The sequence below is a fragment of the Eretmochelys imbricata genome, chromosome 10 (genome assembly GCF_965152235.1).
Source record: "Eretmochelys imbricata isolate rEreImb1 chromosome 10, rEreImb1.hap1, whole genome shotgun sequence".
NCBI lineage: Eukaryota > Metazoa > Chordata > Testudines > Cheloniidae > Eretmochelys > Eretmochelys imbricata.
This window is the reverse complement of record NC_135581.1, coordinates 2,641,582-2,662,401: the sequence shown is the minus strand read 5'-3', so window position 1 is coordinate 2,662,401 and position 20,820 is coordinate 2,641,582. Positions and strand designations below refer to the sequence as shown.

The following is a 20,820-nucleotide window of genomic DNA, read 5'->3' as shown; positions in this document are numbered from 1 at the left end:
TAAGATCAGTCTCCCTGAGCAAGTTTATGTGCAATTATGGGTGACATGATTGATTTATGTCAAAACATTTGCAATGTCCAGAACAGAAGCCCTTCTTGGGCACACAAGTTCTGCTACATTGCTGTGATGGACTCTCTGCAGAGTGTGAAATTCACCCCTGACAGAGCGGCCAGGTCCAGGTTCCAGAATCACTTAAATCCTGCTTTCACCCAAACAGCATTGTGAGTCACGTGTACACCTCTCAACCCTCCCTAGTTTTGAGGGCTGTCACTCATTTTTGTCCCAAAAGTTACCACATTCCACACAGGTAAATAAAAAATGGGGAGACACCACATCAGGAAAAGAGCCAGGAATCAGAAGCTTTAGGAAGAGAGGCCTTGACACTAAAAGAAGCAGCTGTCCCCTGCGTGGATGGGGTTGTGTCCCCCTCCCTTTGGGCCTTTAAACATAAGACCATAAGAACAGCCAGACTGGGTCAGACCAAAGGTCCACCTAGCCCAGTATCCTGTCTGCCAGCAGTGGCCAGTGCCAGGTGCCCCAGAGGGGATGAACAGAACAGGGAATCATCCAGTGATCCCTCCCCTGTCGCCCATTCCCAGCTTCTGGCAGTTTTGGCCCTTGTCACACCTGGCCTCCCAGATTTGGCCAGTAGCCAAATTCTTTGTTCTTTCTGTTCTTTGTCTGACCCGCCCTGGGAATTGGCAGCGTGACCCAGAAAGAGAGAGAATTTGAATCTCTGTCCAAGGAAGGAGAAGGGGCAGTGGAGGGTTGCCAGCTGCTGAAGTGAACGTTCTCCCCATGAAGTGAGGGGGAATTATGCATATGTGTCATGGAGGGGGTGGAAGGCAAAGGACTAGGCCTGTCTTCCTCCCGCTTCCTGAGTGTTGGTCATTCCCTGGCCTTTTCCAAGCAGTTCCAAGGTTCATAGATTTGAAAGGCAGAAGGGACCATTGTGATCATCTAGTCTGACCTCCACAGCTGGCCACAGATTGCACCTTGTGGTTCTTGCACTGAGCCTACTAATGTGAACAGCTGCATAAGTCACAGCTAGTAACAAGCAGGAAGTGGTGGTGTCCTTTTGCAAACCCAAGTCCCCATGCCGTAGAACAAGATTTGCTGCAAACTGGTCGTGCTCTTGGAACTGATTTGTTTTAACTGCCCTGCTTCTAATGAAGCAGTCCTTTGTTGCAAGAATTCTGTTCATATTCTCCCTGCTTATCGACATTTTATAAACCTCTGGTATCTGCATCTTATCTCAGAACATAACCCAAACAACACCACCAGGATATTAATGTTTACACGGCTTCTCTGAATTCCCTTACTCTTCTCTGCTTTTCTCACTGGGTCTGTGAAAAGATAGGATGACAATGCATCCCGTTTTGACCGGGACTGTTCCTTTTTTAAGCCCTGTCCCAGCCTTCCTGAAATTTTTGGCAAAAGTGAGCATTTGTCCCGTTTGCTCTTGGCCAACTTGATCAGTTTTTTTTTTTTGTCAAAAAGGTGTGGTGTGGTGCGGAGGAATGCGGGTGGGGGGGGTGAGCAGAGATGCCAGCCCCTCGCACGGGGGAGGCAGGGCTCTGGCCGGGGAGAGTGCAGGGGGTGTCCATGGAATAATTTAGAGGTGACTCTGTCTGGGAATCCTCGCTGTGTTTCTGGGCCCTGTTGTGGGGTTTTCTCTTGAGGGACGTGGTTTGATGCTAGGTGACCCAGCTTGCCACTCTGTGCCTGGCCGACTGGGTCATGGCTAGCGTTGGCCTCAGCCTCTTCTCGCGCCCATTCGATTGGTGGGATTTTCTGAAGCAGTTTGGCTTTTTGTCAATAAATGTTTCATCTTTTACACTCTCTCTCTCTCTCTCTCTCTCTCTCTCTCTCTCTAAGCTAATGACCAAGCACCCTGGCAAACGCCTGGGATGTGGCCCCGAAGGGGAGCGGGACATCAAGGAGCATGCCTTCTTCCGGTATATTGACTGGGAGAAACTCGAGCGTAAAGAAGTTCAACCTCCATTCAAGCCAAAGGCTGTAAGTTTGATTGTATTAAAGTCTCTCTCTCTCTCTCTCTCTCCCACACACACTTTCTCTTCTCCCCGCGCTCACACAGAAGCATATGGGCAGATGCTACTTTCCTTACCCACTCGATGAATGTATCCCACACTTACTTTATATATTTAGGAGATCCCACGCCCGTAAAGCTGGCACATGTCTAGCAACCATACTAAGAGAATAAATCATTCTGCCTAGCGGGGGCCCTCATCTTGTCTTCAGAGTACAGAGGTAGAAATCCTGTGTTTGTCGGCTCAGGGATCTAATTGCATTACAATACCTCTCAATTCGTTATCGCACAAGTCACTCTCTCCTGTTGTTCTCCCTCTGAAGTTTAAAAAGTCTTTCTAAACTGCCTCTTAACATCTAGCTCAGAACATATGCCAGGTCTGAATTGGTCATGAAGCAGCAATTCACTCACCGGCTTCTACCCCAGGTAAAGCCCAGGTAGTCTGGAGCTTGAATTGTGTATGAGCATTAGCAGAAAGCCAGAGGAGAATCCTTGTGATAAGAAGAATCTAGTTTCTTGCATTGTTTCTGTATTTCTTCATGCTGGACTTTGCTGGCTGGGGTGCAGATTATAGGTATTGGGGGGCGGGGGGGGGAATGTGCAGCATCTATTGCTTGATATGGGGTCTAACCTCTGAGAGGTGAGGCTGAGGTGGGTATGCCAATGGTCTGAAGACTATTTAGCTACCATGGGTAAGAGGAATCGGTACTTTGCCAGCACGTGGCTGGCACTGAGAGGCAATTTGAGCAGCCAGTAATGCAACATGCATTTCAGTCTGTATAACGCCTTGCGTGAGGCGCGAGAGTCGGAAATCAGAGGAGAAAGGAGACCTTTTGAATAACAAAATAGGCCTGATGTGAGAGGAAGGATGGCCCAATAGTTAAGCACTGCTCTAGCTCTCGGGGGACCGTAGTGTTCCCGTAGGACCTCTCTGCCTCAGTTCTCCACTGTACAACGTGCATAATAGCAATGCCCTGCCTCAAAAGTGTTCTGCGAAGATAAACGCATTAAAGATTGTGAGGGGCTCAGATACTACAGTGATGAGGAACATATCAGTACCAGAGAGAGATGGATCTCCTGCTTCTCTGTCCCTTTCTGCAATGACCATATGGCAATAATTGATCATCGGCCGTCGATGTGATGTCGAGAAGCTAATGGCGTAACAGCGCTATTCCTGGAGTCTCCAGCTTTGTCCTTAAGTTGCTCACTTCTTTGTGTGTGTGTGTGTGTGTGTGTGTGTGTGTCCCCTGCTCCTCCCTTGTCTGTCATTTCCTGGGTCAGATACTTGCGCTCTGCATGATCCCAAAGTTAAAGCTGATTCTCAGGATTGGGGTTTTGTGTTCAGTAACCTCGCTTTGAGCTGGAAGGAAGCTCCCTCTGGTCGCGAGTCCATCCCCCTGCATTATGGCAGACGTGATTCAATTATCCCTGACCCACTCCTGATAAATGTGCATCTGGGTCTGACTCTCTCAAGTGAAGGAGGATCCCAAAGTCCTTTGTTCCCTCCCAGTTTCAAAGGCTTTCCCCCTATTTAGCCCCAGCCTCTGTCTGGGAATTTAAGGCCATGCTTATTTTTCTGTCCTCCAAGATGGAGGATCGTCAATCTTTGCTCTCTCAGTAACATCCCTCCAGGACCTGTCTGCCGCTGTCCTCGCTATTAGTTGTTTCGCCCCAGGCCCTGACCCTTCCCTCTCTGGTCTTATTGTCCAAACATTTTTTTAGTCTTGCTCATTATACTTTTACCTTTATCCTGATCTCATCACTGCTGCTTCCTCCACAGGGCCAGTTTCCTGGCATGAAATGTCCAGACTTGCTTTTCCCCTGACTTACCTAAGAACTGGTTCCCTCCGAGGAGACTCATTTGCTGTTAACAGCATATGTAATGAATGGAGTATGTGCCCGTAGGATACTATTTAGCATTACATACCTATGGTTAAACACCAGTCTTCTCTAGCAGCCTCTTCCCTTTTAAAGCTGATTGCCTGACTGTTCAGAATGGAGAAATTGTCCCGCAGGTGGGCAAAGTTAGCACTACCCCAGCTGCATGACGGCTTCCCAAATGCCACGCTCATTTTGCCTTGTACAGTATTGCCCAGACTCTGGTTAGGGCCACAGGAGTGGTCCCTGGGAGAACGGATTCTGTTCCCAGCTCTGCCACAACCCCCATGTGACCAGGGACACTTCTCTGCATCTGCAGAACTGGGATAATGATACTTATGTCCCTCCTTGTGCTCATTCGTTCTGAGCCTCCCAGTCCCACATGGGCCCTGTGGACCCCACCAAGCCCTGGAAGGACTCTGGCTTTCGACCATGTGCTCGAACATAATTATGTTTAAATTACTATTGTATATTTACAAAGAACTCCAGCTTACTGAAGTCTTGTCTGGGAATGAAGGAACTCTACTCTCCTAGGAATGGGAATTCAGGCACATCTGACCCAAGATCTGCTGCTGTGGGATTTGCACTCTGACCGTATTCCCAAATGTCCCATTCCCCACAACTACAACCATACTGGACATTTTGAAGATCAAGGGAGCAGGTGACACCTGGGTGAGGATTATCCAAGAAGTCTAAACTGCTGCCTTGTGCACCATGGCTCAGAGGGGAGAAAGCTGTAGGTCATACGCTGTGTGGGAAGAGATTTCTTTGCTCTGTCACAGCTCTGGTAAAGCTTCCCCTGCTAGACATTTACCAGGCAGCTGTGTTTGGGTCCCATGCATGGGACCCTTGGTCTGGCTAGGCTCCAGCATCATCTTTCTTTGGCCTCCATGGCACACTTCCTGAGCACGAACTCTGTCTGCTACCCCTTTGCTGAAGTGGGACCTTACTGTCCAGCTGCCAGGACCTGTGCTGACCTCCCACAACATCGTAGTAGCTCAGGCCCGCTCTTCCCCAGAGCTCCAACCGTGTGTTCACCGTTCACTTCTCCAAGAAAGTGTGAGAGTTGAAGCACATAACATGCAAGCTAACAAGGTTCAGAAACCTGTCTCTCTTTACACAGCACAAGAGCCATACAGATCCAGACAAACCAATAAAACACTTGCACCCCCTTCCCTGCCTCAGTTTCCTCACCACTCTGGACTGTTCTTGGGGCTGAAGTGGGAGTCCCCTAGCGTGTCCAGGATCCTCCCCCTTCTCCTCCTGCACAGCCTTGCTTTCGGCTTCTACCTCTGCTCCTGTCTCCCTCTCTCTTTAAAACAGCTGGGCGGAGTCCTCCTTTCATAAAGACGTGGTTCCCTTTGTCAGGTGACTCTCCCCCAATCACCCTCGTCAGGTGTTCAGAGTGCCCCGTCAGCTCATTCTGTTGCATGATTACTACCCACCTAGGTGAGCTGTTTTTCTAGGTCTGGCTGTCTTCTTTGTTCAAGGGTGCTTCCATTTGAACAGAAGACTATCAAGGTTTAACCACCCTACGTTACTAGCCTGGTGTCACCACCCCTTGGATAGTATTCCTAGATGGAGGTAAAAAGACAGCAGAGAAGGCAGGCTAGCCTCACAATCAAAATGGATAGAGAGATGTACAAAGAGTTATGAATTCCAGTTTGAAATTATAAGGTTGTACATAGATTCCCAAATCATCACAGCTGGTGAATCATTTGGGGTCAGCTGTAAAGCCAGACCCTGATTTGCATGCTCAAGACAGAAGATATTTGTGTGAATTGTGTTAATGTTCAAAAATGAAAACCCACGTGGGGCTGCCAACTCGAGTAGAGGTGGGGATGAGGCTGTGCATTTTAATGTGTTTCTGGAAGTTACAACATCTAGCACAGGGCCCAGGAAGCTCAGAGCTTGACTTTCATTTGGCAATGATCCATTTTTCCTGAAATTTGTAGCTGCTTGTTTTCCCCATCTGTGCTCATTTTCTAACCAGACCTGCTTCTTCCTGTCTCCTGCCATTCACCAGTTCCTTCCTGAGCCAGATGTCCTGTTACTGTATCTGCCGCATGTTGCATCTTTGTTTGTTTGTTTTTTTAATGCAAAAAGTTGAATTCTCTCAAATACACTCTCTCAATGTGTTTGTTTTTAAAATGTTCAAATTGTGTCCTGCTGTAAATGTCTTATTTCTTTAAAATTCCCTTTGAACGTGGACCTTGGAATGGAGTATGGTAAGCTATTGTCTGTTCTTTCTCATCTAACAGCTTGCCGTAGGAAATATTTTAACATTTGATAGGAAAGGGAGATTAGTATTAAGGTAGGTTCAGTAGGTTTTTGGATTAGTGAGGATTAAGATGACTCAGGTACCTGCTGATGGTCCAACAGCCATGCATCTGTGTTGAAAAATACATATTCCTTTAATGCCATCTGCCAAAAGGAAATCAAAGGAAAGGAACTTTTTTTTTTAAAGGTGCTGTCTGGTTATCAAAATGCCCATTCACAGTCACAGGGATACAGAAAATCTGGGTTTAAAATATCCTTGGGGAAGGAAGAGTTTATGATCACTTTTAAAAGTTCACCTGTAATCTAAGGCTTTAATGGCAGTAAGTTTGGTCTTGCGCAGAAAGGCGCGGGCAATGGCAGTATGTGCTAACGTGGTCTTTTTCACTTCCACAGAAATCTTTTTTTTATTTCAAATTAGCCGTTGAAATAATAGAAATACAATAGACTACATGGAACTTTTTTCTGGTCAGCCAAGGTTTTAAAGTACAGACTGTAGATAAGTCTAACACAGGTGTGCACATGCGCCCAGAGAGCTTGTCTGCACTACAGAACGTTACCGCTGACGCCAAGCTGATTGCAGTTCTGCGGTCAGCGCAGAGCAGGGCCCACTGAGTTCAGCATCACGTCAGGTAATGCAGCGGGTGACGGCTTTGCTCAAACATGGCAAAATGGTTTTTGCTGTACACAAGGCCACTGAGGCCGGAGCTGTCCAGGGCTCTAATACAGATGCCATTAAGAAGCTAATGGGAGCGGGCTGGTGCTGGGCTGGGTCAGGTCCTCCTCTGCCGTGTTTCAGCTCTGGTGGCATCTTTACCACGCTGGATGGTCGCCTGTCTCTACATAGCTCTTGCTGGGGACTCTCTTCATGAACCTCCACGTTTGCCTAACACCCACGAACTCCTTGCAGCATCTTCCTAATTTTGTAGCAGCTCTGCAAACACAGCGGCTGGCTTCAAAGGGAGCCTTTGTTTACTCTCCCCTTGTCTGGCTGCCTGTAATGGCCACGCTTCACTTCTTGGAAAATTGTATAATTTTAAAACAAACAAAACAAAAAAGGGACAGTTACTTATTCAGCCTGACTTGGGTCTGCTCTGTCCTTGGTGCTGAAAATACATTCTTGAGATCTTGTGGTTTGGTGCTTGATTAACCTTTATCACAGTGACTGTAACAAGAGAGATCGGGGCTGCAGTTTGTCTTTGGTATGCAGAAAGTCAGCACTTCTGACAAGAGGCTGTGCTTCATTGCTCTTAGGTTTGGTCTCTGCATACCAATTCCCTGCCTGGTGGCGTTTTCCCTGAGAAGTGTGTTTACACACTCACTCTGCCTCTCATTGAGATAATGATTGTTTTTGGTGTCTAATTACTTCTTTACTTTACATAAAGCGTAGTGATTTGAAAAGTCTCCTCACTCTAAAAGCGTTGAAATCAAATGGCAGAGTACAGAAGTGCTGACAACAAGGAAGTCAGTGAGTTTTTTTTTAAATCTTAATTTAATAATTATCTAATTACATAAATTAAATCTTATTTGAATCATTTTGAGTTAATCAATATTGAAATACTATTTACAGACCCAGTTACTTGAGAAATCAGTCAGTTATGCTCTCCTAGCTCATTTTGCTTGCTGTAACCTCTGTTGTGGTGAGGTGAGTCCAGGAGCCATTTCCGAATTAGACAAAGTTAAGAGTTTAGTGGGCAGCGCCTACGTAGGCAAGCACATGTAAATGTGCTGTGTGACTGTACAGTACCTGCGGTATGTGTGTTAAGGCTCAGTCAAATGGAGAACAGTTTTCAAGCTGTATACAGCAGAAATCCCCAACTAGTCAATGTTTTAAAGTTGAATGTTTTTTTTCCCTAACACAATGGACATGCAGGAAACCTATAGTGAGGGTAAAACCATGAGCTCTTCTCTGTCCCTCTCAAGATCAGTCTCTCTGACTTCATTTTAATTATTTGGTTCATATTTTCATTCTCTTCCAAAGAAACCTCCTTGGTTACAGAAGAGACTTAGCAGCCCTGATTCAGTAAAACATTTCAGCAAGTGCTTAAGGCCCACTGAAGTCAATGAGACTTAAGCTGGGCAGAACTGGGGCCCATATTATTAACCAATTTTTTTACAAACTGAAAATATTTACTCAGTTAGTGTGCAGAAGTGTTCCCAGTGTATCCCTGGATGTAGATTTTTGGGGGGAGTAAAATTTTCAAAGGCACCTAAGACCCATTTTCAAATGTGACTTAGGAGTCTTAGTCCTTAATTGGGATCCTAACGGCCAGCTTTTAAAATGTACTTATACACCTAAACATTCAGACAGGCAGTTTTGAAATTCCCACTAGGTGCCGAACTCCCATGGGAGTCAGCCCCACTGGGTGCCAGTCTGTATCTTCCGGCAATGAAATATCTTTTGAAAATCTGACCGAGTCACTTTTGCAAATGAGATTTTGGCTTCTAGGTCACTTAAGGGCTTTTGAAAATGTTACCCTCTCTAGCATTTGCCCCAGGTTGGAGATGGCACATTTCAATCCTCTCCTTTGAAACTCCCACCCTTAATGGAGCACTGACTATTTGCAGTTTGTAACAGCTCCTCTTCACAGTAGGCTGAGATTTGTATGGTTTGTGTGATTGCTAGGGGTCCTTTAGGAAAAGCAACCCTGCTCTCCCCCCCTCCCCCCCGAGACCTATAGTGCCCCTCTCTGAAGGCAGGGCAAGGGAGATGAAGGCCCACTCTGGTGAGCAAAGGATTAACAGCACACCAGTGTAGTCTGTAATTCTGCGTGACTGTCTCTCCCTCTCCTGGCTGTGAAAAGGGGACAAGGGGAGTGGAATCTGTTTCATCCAAACACTTCTCTATCAGTGCATAATTTCCACCCATCCTTGTGCTCAGTATAATTTTTAGAAGTTAAGTAGACAAAGCCATCGGTATAGCATCTTGGCAGCCCTAAACGCTGTCTCACTGCCAAGCTGCTCATTTTCCTGCTAAGATGCTTTGTAAGTATAAAGCATGATTACAAAGCAATCAGCGCTTTGTGCATTTCATGGGCATGGGTAGTGCTTGTTTAAACTTCTCATGCTTTTACTCATAAACAGCTCCTTCTTCCCACCGTATGGGCCAGGATAGCTAGGGAGATGCACTCTAAGTTTGGCTCATGGAAGCACGTGCAGGAACTTGGCCAGCTGAGGATTCATCATCTTTTGCCTCTTCCTGTGGACTGAATTAGGGGGAGGGTTGTTTTTGAACCCTGTTTTCTGTCTCACTGCAACAGTTGCAAAAAGGATTCTGAAGCAGACACAGCTGTTAAACTAGCAAAAAGAACAGGAGGACTTGTGGCACCTTAGAGACTAACAAATTTATTTGAGCATAAGCTTTCGTGGGCTACAGCTCACTAGGACTTGGAGTCTGGCCAAAAATTACCTGCCTGTCTATTTTCATTCTGTATAATGTGTGTCAATGCATAGGTGAAGGAATAAGGCAATATGTTGTAAGGTGATGAAGTGCCCTCTTTTTAAACTTCTCCTCCTAGCATTCCAAAAAACCTTGCTAGAAGGAAAACACTTGAAAACTCGGGTCCCTTTTCACAGCACTCTGACTCCGGTGGAGCAGACCCAATGCTTTCAATGGTAGTGCCCCCCGAACAAGTTACTACTCAATGGGGCATATCCACTGCTGTTGTACTAGGTCATAGCTCCGTTGAAATTGACCTTGCGCTGACAGTTTACACCAGCTGAGGGTCTGCGGCAGAGGGGTTGAGTGTAGCAGAATCAGGCACGGTGCCCATGGGAGGCCAGGTGGGTGAGGTAATATCTTTTGTTGGATCAGCTTCTGTTGGTGAGCGAGCAGCTTTCAAGCTGCACTGAGCCCTTCCTCAGATCTGGGAAAGGTACGTAGAGTGTCCCAGCTAGTACAGATAGTTTAGCATAAGTAGTTAGCAGCACCGTTGCCAACTTTTATGTTATAAATAAGCACCCCAACTTTCACAATAAGCCAACAATCCAGCTAATCCCATTTCAAAACAAGGCCCAAAGAAGCCAATCCCTAAGAACCCCCACACTCTATGTGACCTGATCTCCCCGGTGTGCAGTCTGGGACTGTGGTGGGCCCGCTGTGCACCCTTGACTCTCTCCCCCCCATTTCCCCTGCTCGCCCCAGGAGCCAATCAAAAAAGAGAAGCAACAAGCTACAAGCCAAAAACTAGCCAACAAGCAACTCACAAGCCAATTAAGCCAAAAACAAGCCAAATTTCTGCGTTTTTTTTCGTGGGTTTGGCATGTCTGGTTAGCACATGTTCTCAGGGACCATTCTGGCCCATTAACACCCCTGTAGTTGTAGGAGAAAAAGGGGGGCTCGTGGGGTACAGATTGTTGTAATAAGCCATAAATCCAGTGTTTTTATTAAGACCATGATTTTTAATGTGTAGCAAAGTTATGAATGTAAGCTCCCCGGCTCGTCTTCTGAATGTGTGGTGCAGGTTTCCTTTGAAGATGAGGACTGATAGGTCAGATGCAGAGCGATTGCTTTGTGAAAAGTGGGAGTGAGGTTAGGTGCCATTTGAAAATCTCCCCCATTATGATTAGGTGCTCATAAGCTATAACAATGAGAGTTTGAGGATGTGTCCAACGCACCCCCTGAGCTGAACTTCAGGAATAGGGGAAGATGTTTGTCATAACAGTGAAAATAGCCAGTGTCAGCTTTGTGGTATTTCATTGCATCTCCAGGATGAATGGGAAAATATTTTATTATGTCTTTGTTGTCTCTATTGGAAATCAAGCTAGATATTGGTAAAACAAAAAGGCTATCTTCTAAACTGACAGTTTTATTTCTGCAGCTGTAATAAAAAAAAAAGCCATTCTGCAGTGGCTATAAATATTAGGATACTTTGAGGATTTGTATAAAATAGATTCCCATGTTCTCAGTTCAGAATGGAGTCCTGCTTGTTTGTTCAGAGAGTACTAAACTGGGGAGGATTGTTTTCCCCAAGTGGCTTTTGTTAAATATGAAAATTCCTATGGGATGTCTTTCTCCTCTTAAAGAGGAGCTCAGTTTTAGAAGCAGTAAAACTTGGTGCTGATGTAAAGAGCATCTGTTACAGCCGATAGCAATGTGAATTCTTCTCCGTATCACTTATCCAATGGAATATGGCTATATCATCCTTCAAAAGAAAAAACTGTTAAAATGTTACTTGTCAATCTGTTTGGAAAGGAATTGGCCTGTTGTTCGCATTACCATGCACAGCTGCCTGCTGTATTAGTGAAATGGCAGGATATGGTGCATAAGGGCTCTAAGGTACTGGGGGTTGGGGCAGCTGGTTTGCTGATAAATGCCTCTGTAACCTTTAAAGAAAGAAGGAGCAATTGTCACATCTCATTCATACAAGGATGAAAGTTGAATTAGGATCCATGAAGAACAAGAACCCTGGAGGCACAGCTCTAAAGATACAGATCTCAAATATGCAGCAGAGCATCTCTTCAAGGTCGTTTCAACGATCACTGTCTTAACAGCACAACACGGATCCCTGGTTATAGCCCTCAACCTTTGCATTTTGGATTGCATGCAGTTCACATCGGGTCATTCTCCAACTCTTTTGGTTAGGGCATTTATTTTGCCATGACAAACTCCGTCCCTTTCCCCAAAAACTGTCGTTAGGTTACTTTGACCTATTGGCCCGGCAATTTCCTTACATTTTTACAAACTGTAGGAACAAAATCACCGATTCACAAAACTGGAAAATAAATTCATAGTGTCTGAACAACTTTTCAAATATTCTTACTGTAAAGGCGCTTCTGATATTATGGCAGGAGTTATGACTTGTTGATGCAGGTTCCTGTAGCTATTTTGGTTAGCATGATGAATACAAACATTACAAACAATACTTGGTTTTCCTGTCGAACTTTTCATCCCAGGATCTGAAAGAACTTCACAAACATTAAAACCTTGCCCAATTAATCCTAAAGTAATTGATACTAAGTGTTTAAAAAAACATGCAGTACATCCCTTCAAAGCAAGTTCAGGTCTAATGCCCTCAAATGTTTCAAATGAGCTACCTAACCTCTCTCCACCAAAAACTTGTGACGCTAATGGCCAGTGACAGGTATATTTTCAAAGCACTGCAAAGCTTTAAATATATAGATGGGAGTGAAGGGAATCTGCAAGTGAGCTGCTTATTAGCAGGTAGCTCTTGTTATGCTGTACATTACAATTCTGATAACCTTTTTCAGTTAGTTTCCCAATACTTTGTTTTATCTTGTTGCTAAGGGGAAAAACTAGTGACAACATAGCCTAGAAAAGCCCATATCTCCACATTCTCTTGAGCCTCCAGGGTTTATGCAACTGCCAACTTCATTTTTGTGAATTTATTTTCTATTTTTGATGCTAATCTGATGGCTTTCAGGCAGCCAGCTACCAGAAATGAAAAAAATTTTCTCTGCTGACACCAGTGTCCCCAACATATAATATATCTTTTGGAAGGGTCAAGGTCTGGTGTTTCATTGCATGGCTTGGGATAGTTACCAGCTCTTGCCAATGAAACTGGAAGTCTTGATGGATATTGTTCAGATTTTATATTTTGTGGGTTGTCAGATCAGTATGAAACAATCAGGCTGTTTCATCTTAATTTCTAGACATCTGTGACATCTCCAGCTATCATGCCGAGTTAGAGAGGGAGGGCATGTGTCTTTAGGTTTTCTTCTGCTCCCTGAATCATTTGGAAATAAGGAGCATCCTCCTAACAGCCCCCAGTAGTGCCACTAAGCTAAGGTGCAATCAGGGCTTTTGTTGCAACCTTCTCTCTTTCCTGAGTCTATAGCTTGGCCGTCTTTTAAAATTGGTCTGAGTCTTAGCAGAGATGACAGGTTGGAAGCAGTCTTATTGAACCAACTTGGGAGCTTATTTGATTGGGGAGGGAGGCCAAGAGGGCAGAGTAAACAGAAGTTCAGTGTTTTCTGCTTTAGCAAAAAGAAAAGGAGGACTTGTGGCACCTTAGAGACTAACCAATTTATTTGAGCATAAGCTTTCGTGAGCTACAGCTCACTTCATCGGATGCATACTGTGGAAAGTGTAGAAGATCTTCTTATATACACACAAAGCATGAAAAAATACCTCCTCCCACCCCACTCTCCTGCTGGTAATAGCTTATCTAAAGTGACCACTCTCCTTACAAAGTGTATGATAATCAAGGTGGGCCATTTCCAGCACAAATCCAGGGTTTAACAAGAACGTCTGGGGGCGGGGGAGGTAGGAAAAAACAAGGGGAAATAGGTTACCTTGCATAATGACTTAGCCACTCCCAGTCTCTATTCAAGCCTAAGTTAATTGTATCAAATTTGCAAATGAATTCCAATTCAACAGTTTCTCGCTGGAGTCTGGATTTGAAGTTTTTTTGTTGTAATATCACAACTTTCCTGTCTGTAATCGCGTGACCAGAAAGATTGAAGTGTTCTCCGACTGGTTTATGAATGTTATAATTCTTGACATCTGATTTGTGACCATTTATAGTGGGGTGGGAGGAGGTATTTTTTCATGCTTTGTGTGTATATAAGAAGATCTTCTACACTTTCCACAGTATGCATCCAATGAAGTGAGCTGTAGCTCACGAAAGCTTATGCTCAAATAAATTGGTTAGTCTCTAAGGTGCCACAAGTACTCCTTTTCTTTTTGCGAATAGAGACTAACACGGCTGTTACTCTGAAACCTGCTTTTAGCAAAAAGCAGCCACTTACCCTGCGAATAGAGGGTTCCCTTCTGGTGTTCTCAGCCCTTTGTTCCCTAAGATGCATTGCATCATGGGAACCGTAGAATAGACTTCTCTCTGCTGAGAGGAATTTTGGGAGGGAAGAGTGTGAGGACATCAGAACGGAGGCTGGGAATTGGTCTGTGGGGGTGGAGAAATTATCCAGTTTATCTGTATAAAGAGCATCTAACCGGCCACCTGCCTATTACTCTGATTACTTGGTTCGTATATTTGTAACTCTTCCCCTACTCAGTGTTTGTCCTAGACACTGCTCTTCTCAGTGCAGGGCCTGCATTTCCCTTGTCCCATTTGAGGCACCCCCACAATATAGATTATGAGAATCGCAATGTACTAGTTCACACCGGATCTGCACTTTGGATGGCTCAATATCTTTGTAACTCGCCTCACTTCTTTGTCAGCCTTGGTCTTGAAAGACTCAAGCATTTTTATGGATAATACTGTGTTGTCCAAAGACCAGCTTCTAACTGCTGGTCTACACTTAAAAATTAGATCGATCTGGCTAGCTTGCTCAGGGCTGTGAAAAATGTCACGCCCTGAATACCATAGATAGGTTGATTTAACCCACAGTGTGGATGTGGCTAGGTTGATGGAAGAATTCTTCTGTTGGCCTAGTTTCCGCCTCTCAAAGAGGAGGATTAATTACCTGGACAGAAAAATCCCTTCCTTCTATGCAAGAAGGATCTACACAACGGAACTACATCACCATCGCTGTGCTGCTCTAGAGTCGACATGGCCTCAGCTTTTTAAGAACCTTCCCTCTTGTTTTGCCACTGACTGACTCATCTTTTACCTAGTGAAAATGAGGTAACATGTCCCACTGAAGTGCTAAAAGGTTAGCACATCTTGTTAAAATACAGTGCTGGGAATGATATGAGCTACATGTTTCATGGAGGTGGGCCAGGTGTATTTGCCTTTCATCCGGCTAGAATACCATGGGGAAAAGAGACAGGAAAAATCTTGTGAAGTGTCTGAGCACATTTGAGCCCTGACTCAGAAAATCACTTAAGGACATGATTGCCGTCTGTAAGTGTCTATACTGGGGAGGAACTTTTCTGATCATGGACAGCTGTTAAATCTAGCAGAAGAGGGCAGAATGAAATCCATTGGGTGGAAGCTGAAGATGAACAAAGTCAGGCTAGAAATAAGGTGTAAACTTTTACATTGAAAGTAATTAACCATTGAAAAAAACTTACCTAGGGCTATGGTGGGTTCTCCATCACTTGGAGCCTTTACATCAGGACTGGCTGTCTTTCTTAAAAAAAAGTATATAGTCTAGTTCAAACCTAAATTATGGGCTTCATGAAGAAATGGGTGGGCGAAGTTCTGTGCCATGTTTGTGAAGAGATCAGCTTAGATAATCGTAATGGTCCGTTCTGGTTTTAAAATCTATGAATCAGATTCTTCAGTGTTTTGCTGAATAGGATGAGCTTAAACCAATGTTTAAGTTTAAGCAGGGGCTTTAATGATTGGCTGAACTGAGGCATTGATCTGCACAATGGGAAAGGGATACGTTATGGCTGAAGAATACATTCTGAAGATGAGCAAACAGGCTTTGCATGGCTGTGGCTAGCATTTAACGTCGTCTTATGTGGCTAGCATTTAACATTATTCACTGAACTGTCCAGTGGTTTTAGGAATAATGATGGCTTACCTGGTGGCTGTAAGAACATAAAATATGCCAAAGGGGCTGCGTATTAGCGAGCAGGCTGATGTTAGCATTGTCTTTTTTTTTTTTTTAAACCTCATCAGTGAACAAAGAAGTGCAGAATTTTGAACAGTTCACAGGTATTGTCTTTACTGTTTAATATTTTTAGACCGACATTACGTTTATTAAAAATGCAAATCTGTTTTCTCAGCAAATGATAGTTCATTTGGGGAAAGTCCCAGCACGTAAAGCATATGTGCTCTTTCGAGATGTGTATTAGGAAGGAGAGATGAGGAGATCAATAGGTCCTGGCTCCTGCATCTCCAGTGCCAGAGGGAATGGAGTCAGGAGTGTGGAAGTTTTGATAAGAAATACAGCCCACTAGCCATTAAAGTAGAGCCATGAATTCCAGTTCATACAGGATGTGGTATATATGTGGTAGGTATAGTCAGGCAGTTTGTAACTGCCTCACTTCCTAATAATAGACCAATGATAAGTCTCACAGGATCTGTTATAACCTAGTACCCATCCAGCAGTTCTCTATAGCAGCACCCAAGGTTACAGGAGTTCTTTAGATTTCAGAGTAGCAGCCGTGTTAGTCTGTATCCGCAAAAAGAAAAGGAGGACTTGTGGCACCTTAGAGACTAACACATTTATTTGAGCATAAGCTTTTGTAAGCTACAGCTCACTTCATCGGATGCACAAAAGCTTATGCTCAAATAAATGTGTTAGTCTCTGAGGTGCCTCCTTTTCTTTTTAGGAGTTCTTTACATTCTTTCTTTTACATTCAGAGTGAAGTGAAGCATTTGACAGGTTTCTCTCACTCCCTCCCCTAACCACCCCTTTGTTTCATACAGGAAATGTAAAGCCCCTATGGTCGAATTCTCAGCTGGTGTCAGTTGACATCAAATGAGGCTCTGGCCCCTCGAATTACTATTCAGAGGACCATCATGCTGGCTATTTTATAGTGTCACCTCAGTGAACCTATCAGACAGGCATAGCAGTGACGCATTTCTGTGCAAGATGAGAAGCTTGGAACTTCTTGGGTTCTAATCCTGGCTCTGACACTGATTCCCTTGTGGCCTTGGATAGATCTCTTATCCTCTCTGACTCAGTTTCCCCATTTGTGAAATGCATTGTATCCTTATTTCTCTACCTTACGCACGACGGGGAGCAGGGGGATTAAGGAGAATGTAGAGGAAGAGGACCAGTCCTGTGGAAACACCAGGGAGTAATTAACAAATGCAAGCTTTTTAAAGGAAAGTGAAGGTGAAGCTGTGTGTAGCTCAGCGGATGGTGGTGTATAGTGGCCAGGCTGGCCAGCCCAGGACAGCCCATCCGGGGAACACAGCCCCTTTGTCAGAGATGGCACATACTTTGAGTGTTGGAGGAGATGGTCTGGGTTTAGTGTTTAACCCTGTTCCCTTTCCTTTCATGGTCTTTCCTCCCCATGGTAACACACCTGCTTGTATGGGCCCTGAGGGGTCATGGCATCTGGAGAGGCAGGATGAGCAGTACTTAGCGCCTAGTGAGCCAAGAGCGCTGGAGATTAGTAGTGTCATATTTACTAAGCCCCCTCCTCTCGCTCCCTCCCCCCACGTGAATATTATCCCTATTTCACAGGTAAGGAAGCAGAGTCCGAGAGTATCGTTTTTCTGAGGTCACACAGGGAGTCAGTGTAACAGCCAGGATTAACCCTTGTGACGGCCTGACTCCCAGCCCTAGGCTGGGACCACTAGACCAAGTCTCCCCAGGATGCCTGCTCATGTGACCATGTCCAAAAGCTGTTTGTTGTCCTGGAGAAAGGAGGAGCTTATGCACCCCAGGATGGGGAGTGGTTGCACTGCTCTCAAGGTGACCCTTCCCCCCACTCCTAGAGGAGGCCTGAAATGCTTTTAGAAGCTACCTCTTTTGGCAGCTGTTTTATAACATGGGACCTCCTCCCCATCCCTCCAGATCAATTCAAGGGAGCGGTTTCCCTGTGGGTCACAGGGCAGCACACCTTTCCCTCGTGGTCTGCATTTTCCAAAGCAGTTCTCTCTAAGGGACGCACCCTGCAGCACCTCCACCGTTTCCCAGACCTCGGTGCAGGAGTGAGCGGTGCCGTGTGGGACGCAAGGACTGTTACACCAGTGATCTCCTTGCATGCAGTGCTGAAATGGGTTAGTTTTGCTGGGAGAAAATCTAATCCAGGCAGCGTTTGGCATGTGTGTGGGGGCATGAGGTGTCTGACAGGTGTGCTGGGGGGCAGGGGGCACTGTAAAACTCTCCAGTGGCCCAACAGCCTTGTCTGCCCTAGGCATTCAGCCCGTAGGGGTTACCTAGTGTGAGATCTGCAAAAGCTGAGGTGTCCCTGCTTAAACGTGGACAAGTGGAACTATCAAAACTGTTGGTTCATGACAAAACCTTCTTGTTCCCAGGCGATGGAGGGGACGGGCGAGGTGTGTGTTGGTATAATAGTGGTGCTCTTTGATAACAGAAGCTGCCTAGGGCTTAGCAGCACAGCTCAAACAGGTGCCGTTGGACTGCACGTGACTGGGAAAAGCTCAGCAAGTAATTGCACTGCCCTCTCATTCCGCTCCTGCTATTACTAGCCATGCTACAGCCTGAGAGCTGATCAGTCTCTGGCTGCTCCATGAGAAAACCCAGCCTTGCAATTAACACAACTCGTAAGTATTTTGACAGGTTTCAGAGGAGCAGCCGTGTTAGTCTGTATCCGCAAAAAGAAAAGGAGGACTTGTGGCACCTTAGAGACTAACCAATTTATTTGAGCATAAGCTTTCGTGGGCTACAGCCCACTTCATCAGTATACTTCATAAGTATTTTGCATCTTCTTTTCTTTTCTCTCATTTTCCTCATTGAAATAATCTGCTCTGCGAGGTGTGAATGGGAGGGGATTGCTGCAGACCGCATCCAGTTTGTTTTGTTTTCTCCACCCACCACGAGTTCTTTTTTTCCCTCTCATAGTGTGGACGGAATGCGGAAAACTTCGACCGATTTTTCACTCGCCATCCACCCGTCTTAACTCCACCTGACCAGGAAGTCATCAGGAACATTGACCAATCAGAATTTGAAGGATTTTCCTTTGTTAACTCTGAATTTTTAAAACCTGAAGTCAAGAGCTAAGTAGCTGTGTAGATCTCATTCCTGCATCTTTATCGCCCAGTCCCAACAGCTGTTGTGGTGACATTCTTCATTGCAAAAGTTGCATTCATGGTTTTTCTTTTGTAACGATACTAGAGTGACCATGTTTCAAAGCCGGAAGTGTCATCACATAATTTGGGATCTCTCAGAATGACAACTGTTGTGAGAAAAGTACTGCAATTTAATTATGTTTTAATCAAATTTTACTCATAGCTAATGATATCAGTACATTGACAGACAGATCATTAAATGGGGTGTCTAACAGCTCTCCAATTACAGGCCATGACAATTGGGAGAAATCTAAGTATTTGCCTTGCTTCTCTGTTCTTTCACTTATCTAGCCCTTCAATGTAATCACATACCTGGGAATACCTGGGAATTAAATGAGGAACACTGAACTTTGCAGGCTTCTTATTAATCTTGATCCCCCCCCCTCCAAAAAAAGCAAATAGTTTGTCAAGAGATTGGACATGGGACTTCTTGTCTTACATCCAACCCTGAGTCCTTGTTTATTTAAAAACACTGCAAAATCTCTTGCCTCTTTTTTTTTTTTTTTTTTTTTTTTTAATTTTTCATCAGACACAGCACTCCCTGATAGCAGTAATAAATAACTGGGGAAACCAAATCTATTGCTCACACAGATTTCTCCTGATTGTGCAGTTTCTTAGTAGCTTTTTTTGTTAAAAGAAAGTGTATCATCCAGCTATAAAAGGAAAGTTTGAAAGAACCCTTGTAAATGCTTTCAAATCTATGGTCACCCTAGTAAACACCAGACACACCATGGTTTTTACATTATTTCATATAAAACCTTTTTTTCCTTTGGGTTTTTTTTCAAATGCCAAAACAATTAATTCAGTTTGTTACATGCGCTTTAAATGTGTCAAAAATGGTATTAATGAAAATGAGCTGATATTTAAAGTCTAGCAGTATTGTGAAATCTGATGAAGCCTGTAAAGAATTTTGTTTTCACTAATATTCCTACCTTAAAGAATGTTGCTGGATGTTTAAATAGTCTAAGTTTGTGTTCCTAGCATCCGAAAAAAGGGGGAAAAAAAAAGGGGGGCTTCAGGAAAGATGTTTCTCCTGAAACCATGACAATCGTATCACTTCCTTTTGTACCATTCGGCCAGATGTTTGTGGGCTGTCACTTTGAATCACGCTGCTTTGAGCTGTAATGTGCCAATCTTTTTCCAATACTGATTATAAAATAAAAAAATAAGAAACAATATGTCAAAAAAAACCCTGAATTTATTTGTGAATGATGAATTTCAACACAGTCCTGCACTCTGAGATGCCAGAAACCGTGAGACTGAGTCTCAGTCAGGATGGAGTGGGTTTTGGGAATCAGAATGTTACATTCACATCATCTCTGATTGCTGACCGTGTTTGAGTCCAACCTGGGGTAGCCCCAAGTTTCCAGGTCTGCTCTAAGTCCACAGCAGGCAGTAGCCCACATCACAATACCATCTCCTCCAGTTCTGCACCACCCACCGTGTCACTGCCCAGGGTGTGGCCATCGGTGTAAGCTGAATTACCCCTTTCACTCCTGTAGAGTGTGTCCCCTTCACGACAATGCATGAAGCTCTCAACTGGCATCCTTTAGTGGGACCACCACCAATCTCTGGGGTATGTATAGAACAATGCCCCTCCTCCACTCCCTCATTAGAACAGCCACACTGGGTCAGACCAATGGTCCATCCAGCCTAGTATCCTGTCTTCTGACAGCAGCCAGTGCCAGGTGCCCCAGAGGGAATGAACAGAACAGAGAATCATCAAGCCATCCATCCCCTGTCATCCATTCCCAGCTTCTGGCAAACAGACACTAGGGACAGCATCCCTGCCCATCCTGGCTAATTGCCATTGATGGACCTATCCTCCATGAACTTATCTAGTTCCTCTTTGCACCCTGTTATAGTCTTGGCCTTCACAACATCCTCTGGCAAAGAGTTCCACAGGGTGACTCTGCGTTGTGTGAAGAAATACTTCCTTTTGTTTGTTTTAAACCTGCTGTCTATTAATTTTATTGGGTGACCCCTAGTTCTTGTGTTAGGAGAAGACGTAAGATCCAAGATCTCATCTGCTGA

At 44.7% G+C, this 20,820-nt stretch overlaps 1 protein-coding gene across 2 annotated transcripts in view; it reads left to right on the top strand.

Moving 5' to 3' along the window:
* Positions 1-20,820, top strand: part of PRKCB (protein kinase C beta) — a 244,914-nt gene that overhangs the window by 218,502 nt on the left and 5,592 nt on the right. The window contains exons 16-17 of one of the 2 annotated variants that reach the window (XM_077828613.1): positions 1,879-2,019; positions 18,560-19,954. In XM_077828613.1, the coding sequence (XP_077684739.1) occupies positions 1,879-2,019; positions 18,560-18,718 (300 nt within the window). In that variant the 3' untranslated portion in view covers positions 18,719-19,954. Of the gene's footprint in view, positions 1-1,878; positions 2,020-18,559; positions 19,955-20,820 lie in introns of those variants that run through there. The other variant, XM_077828614.1, reaches the window with a different exon arrangement.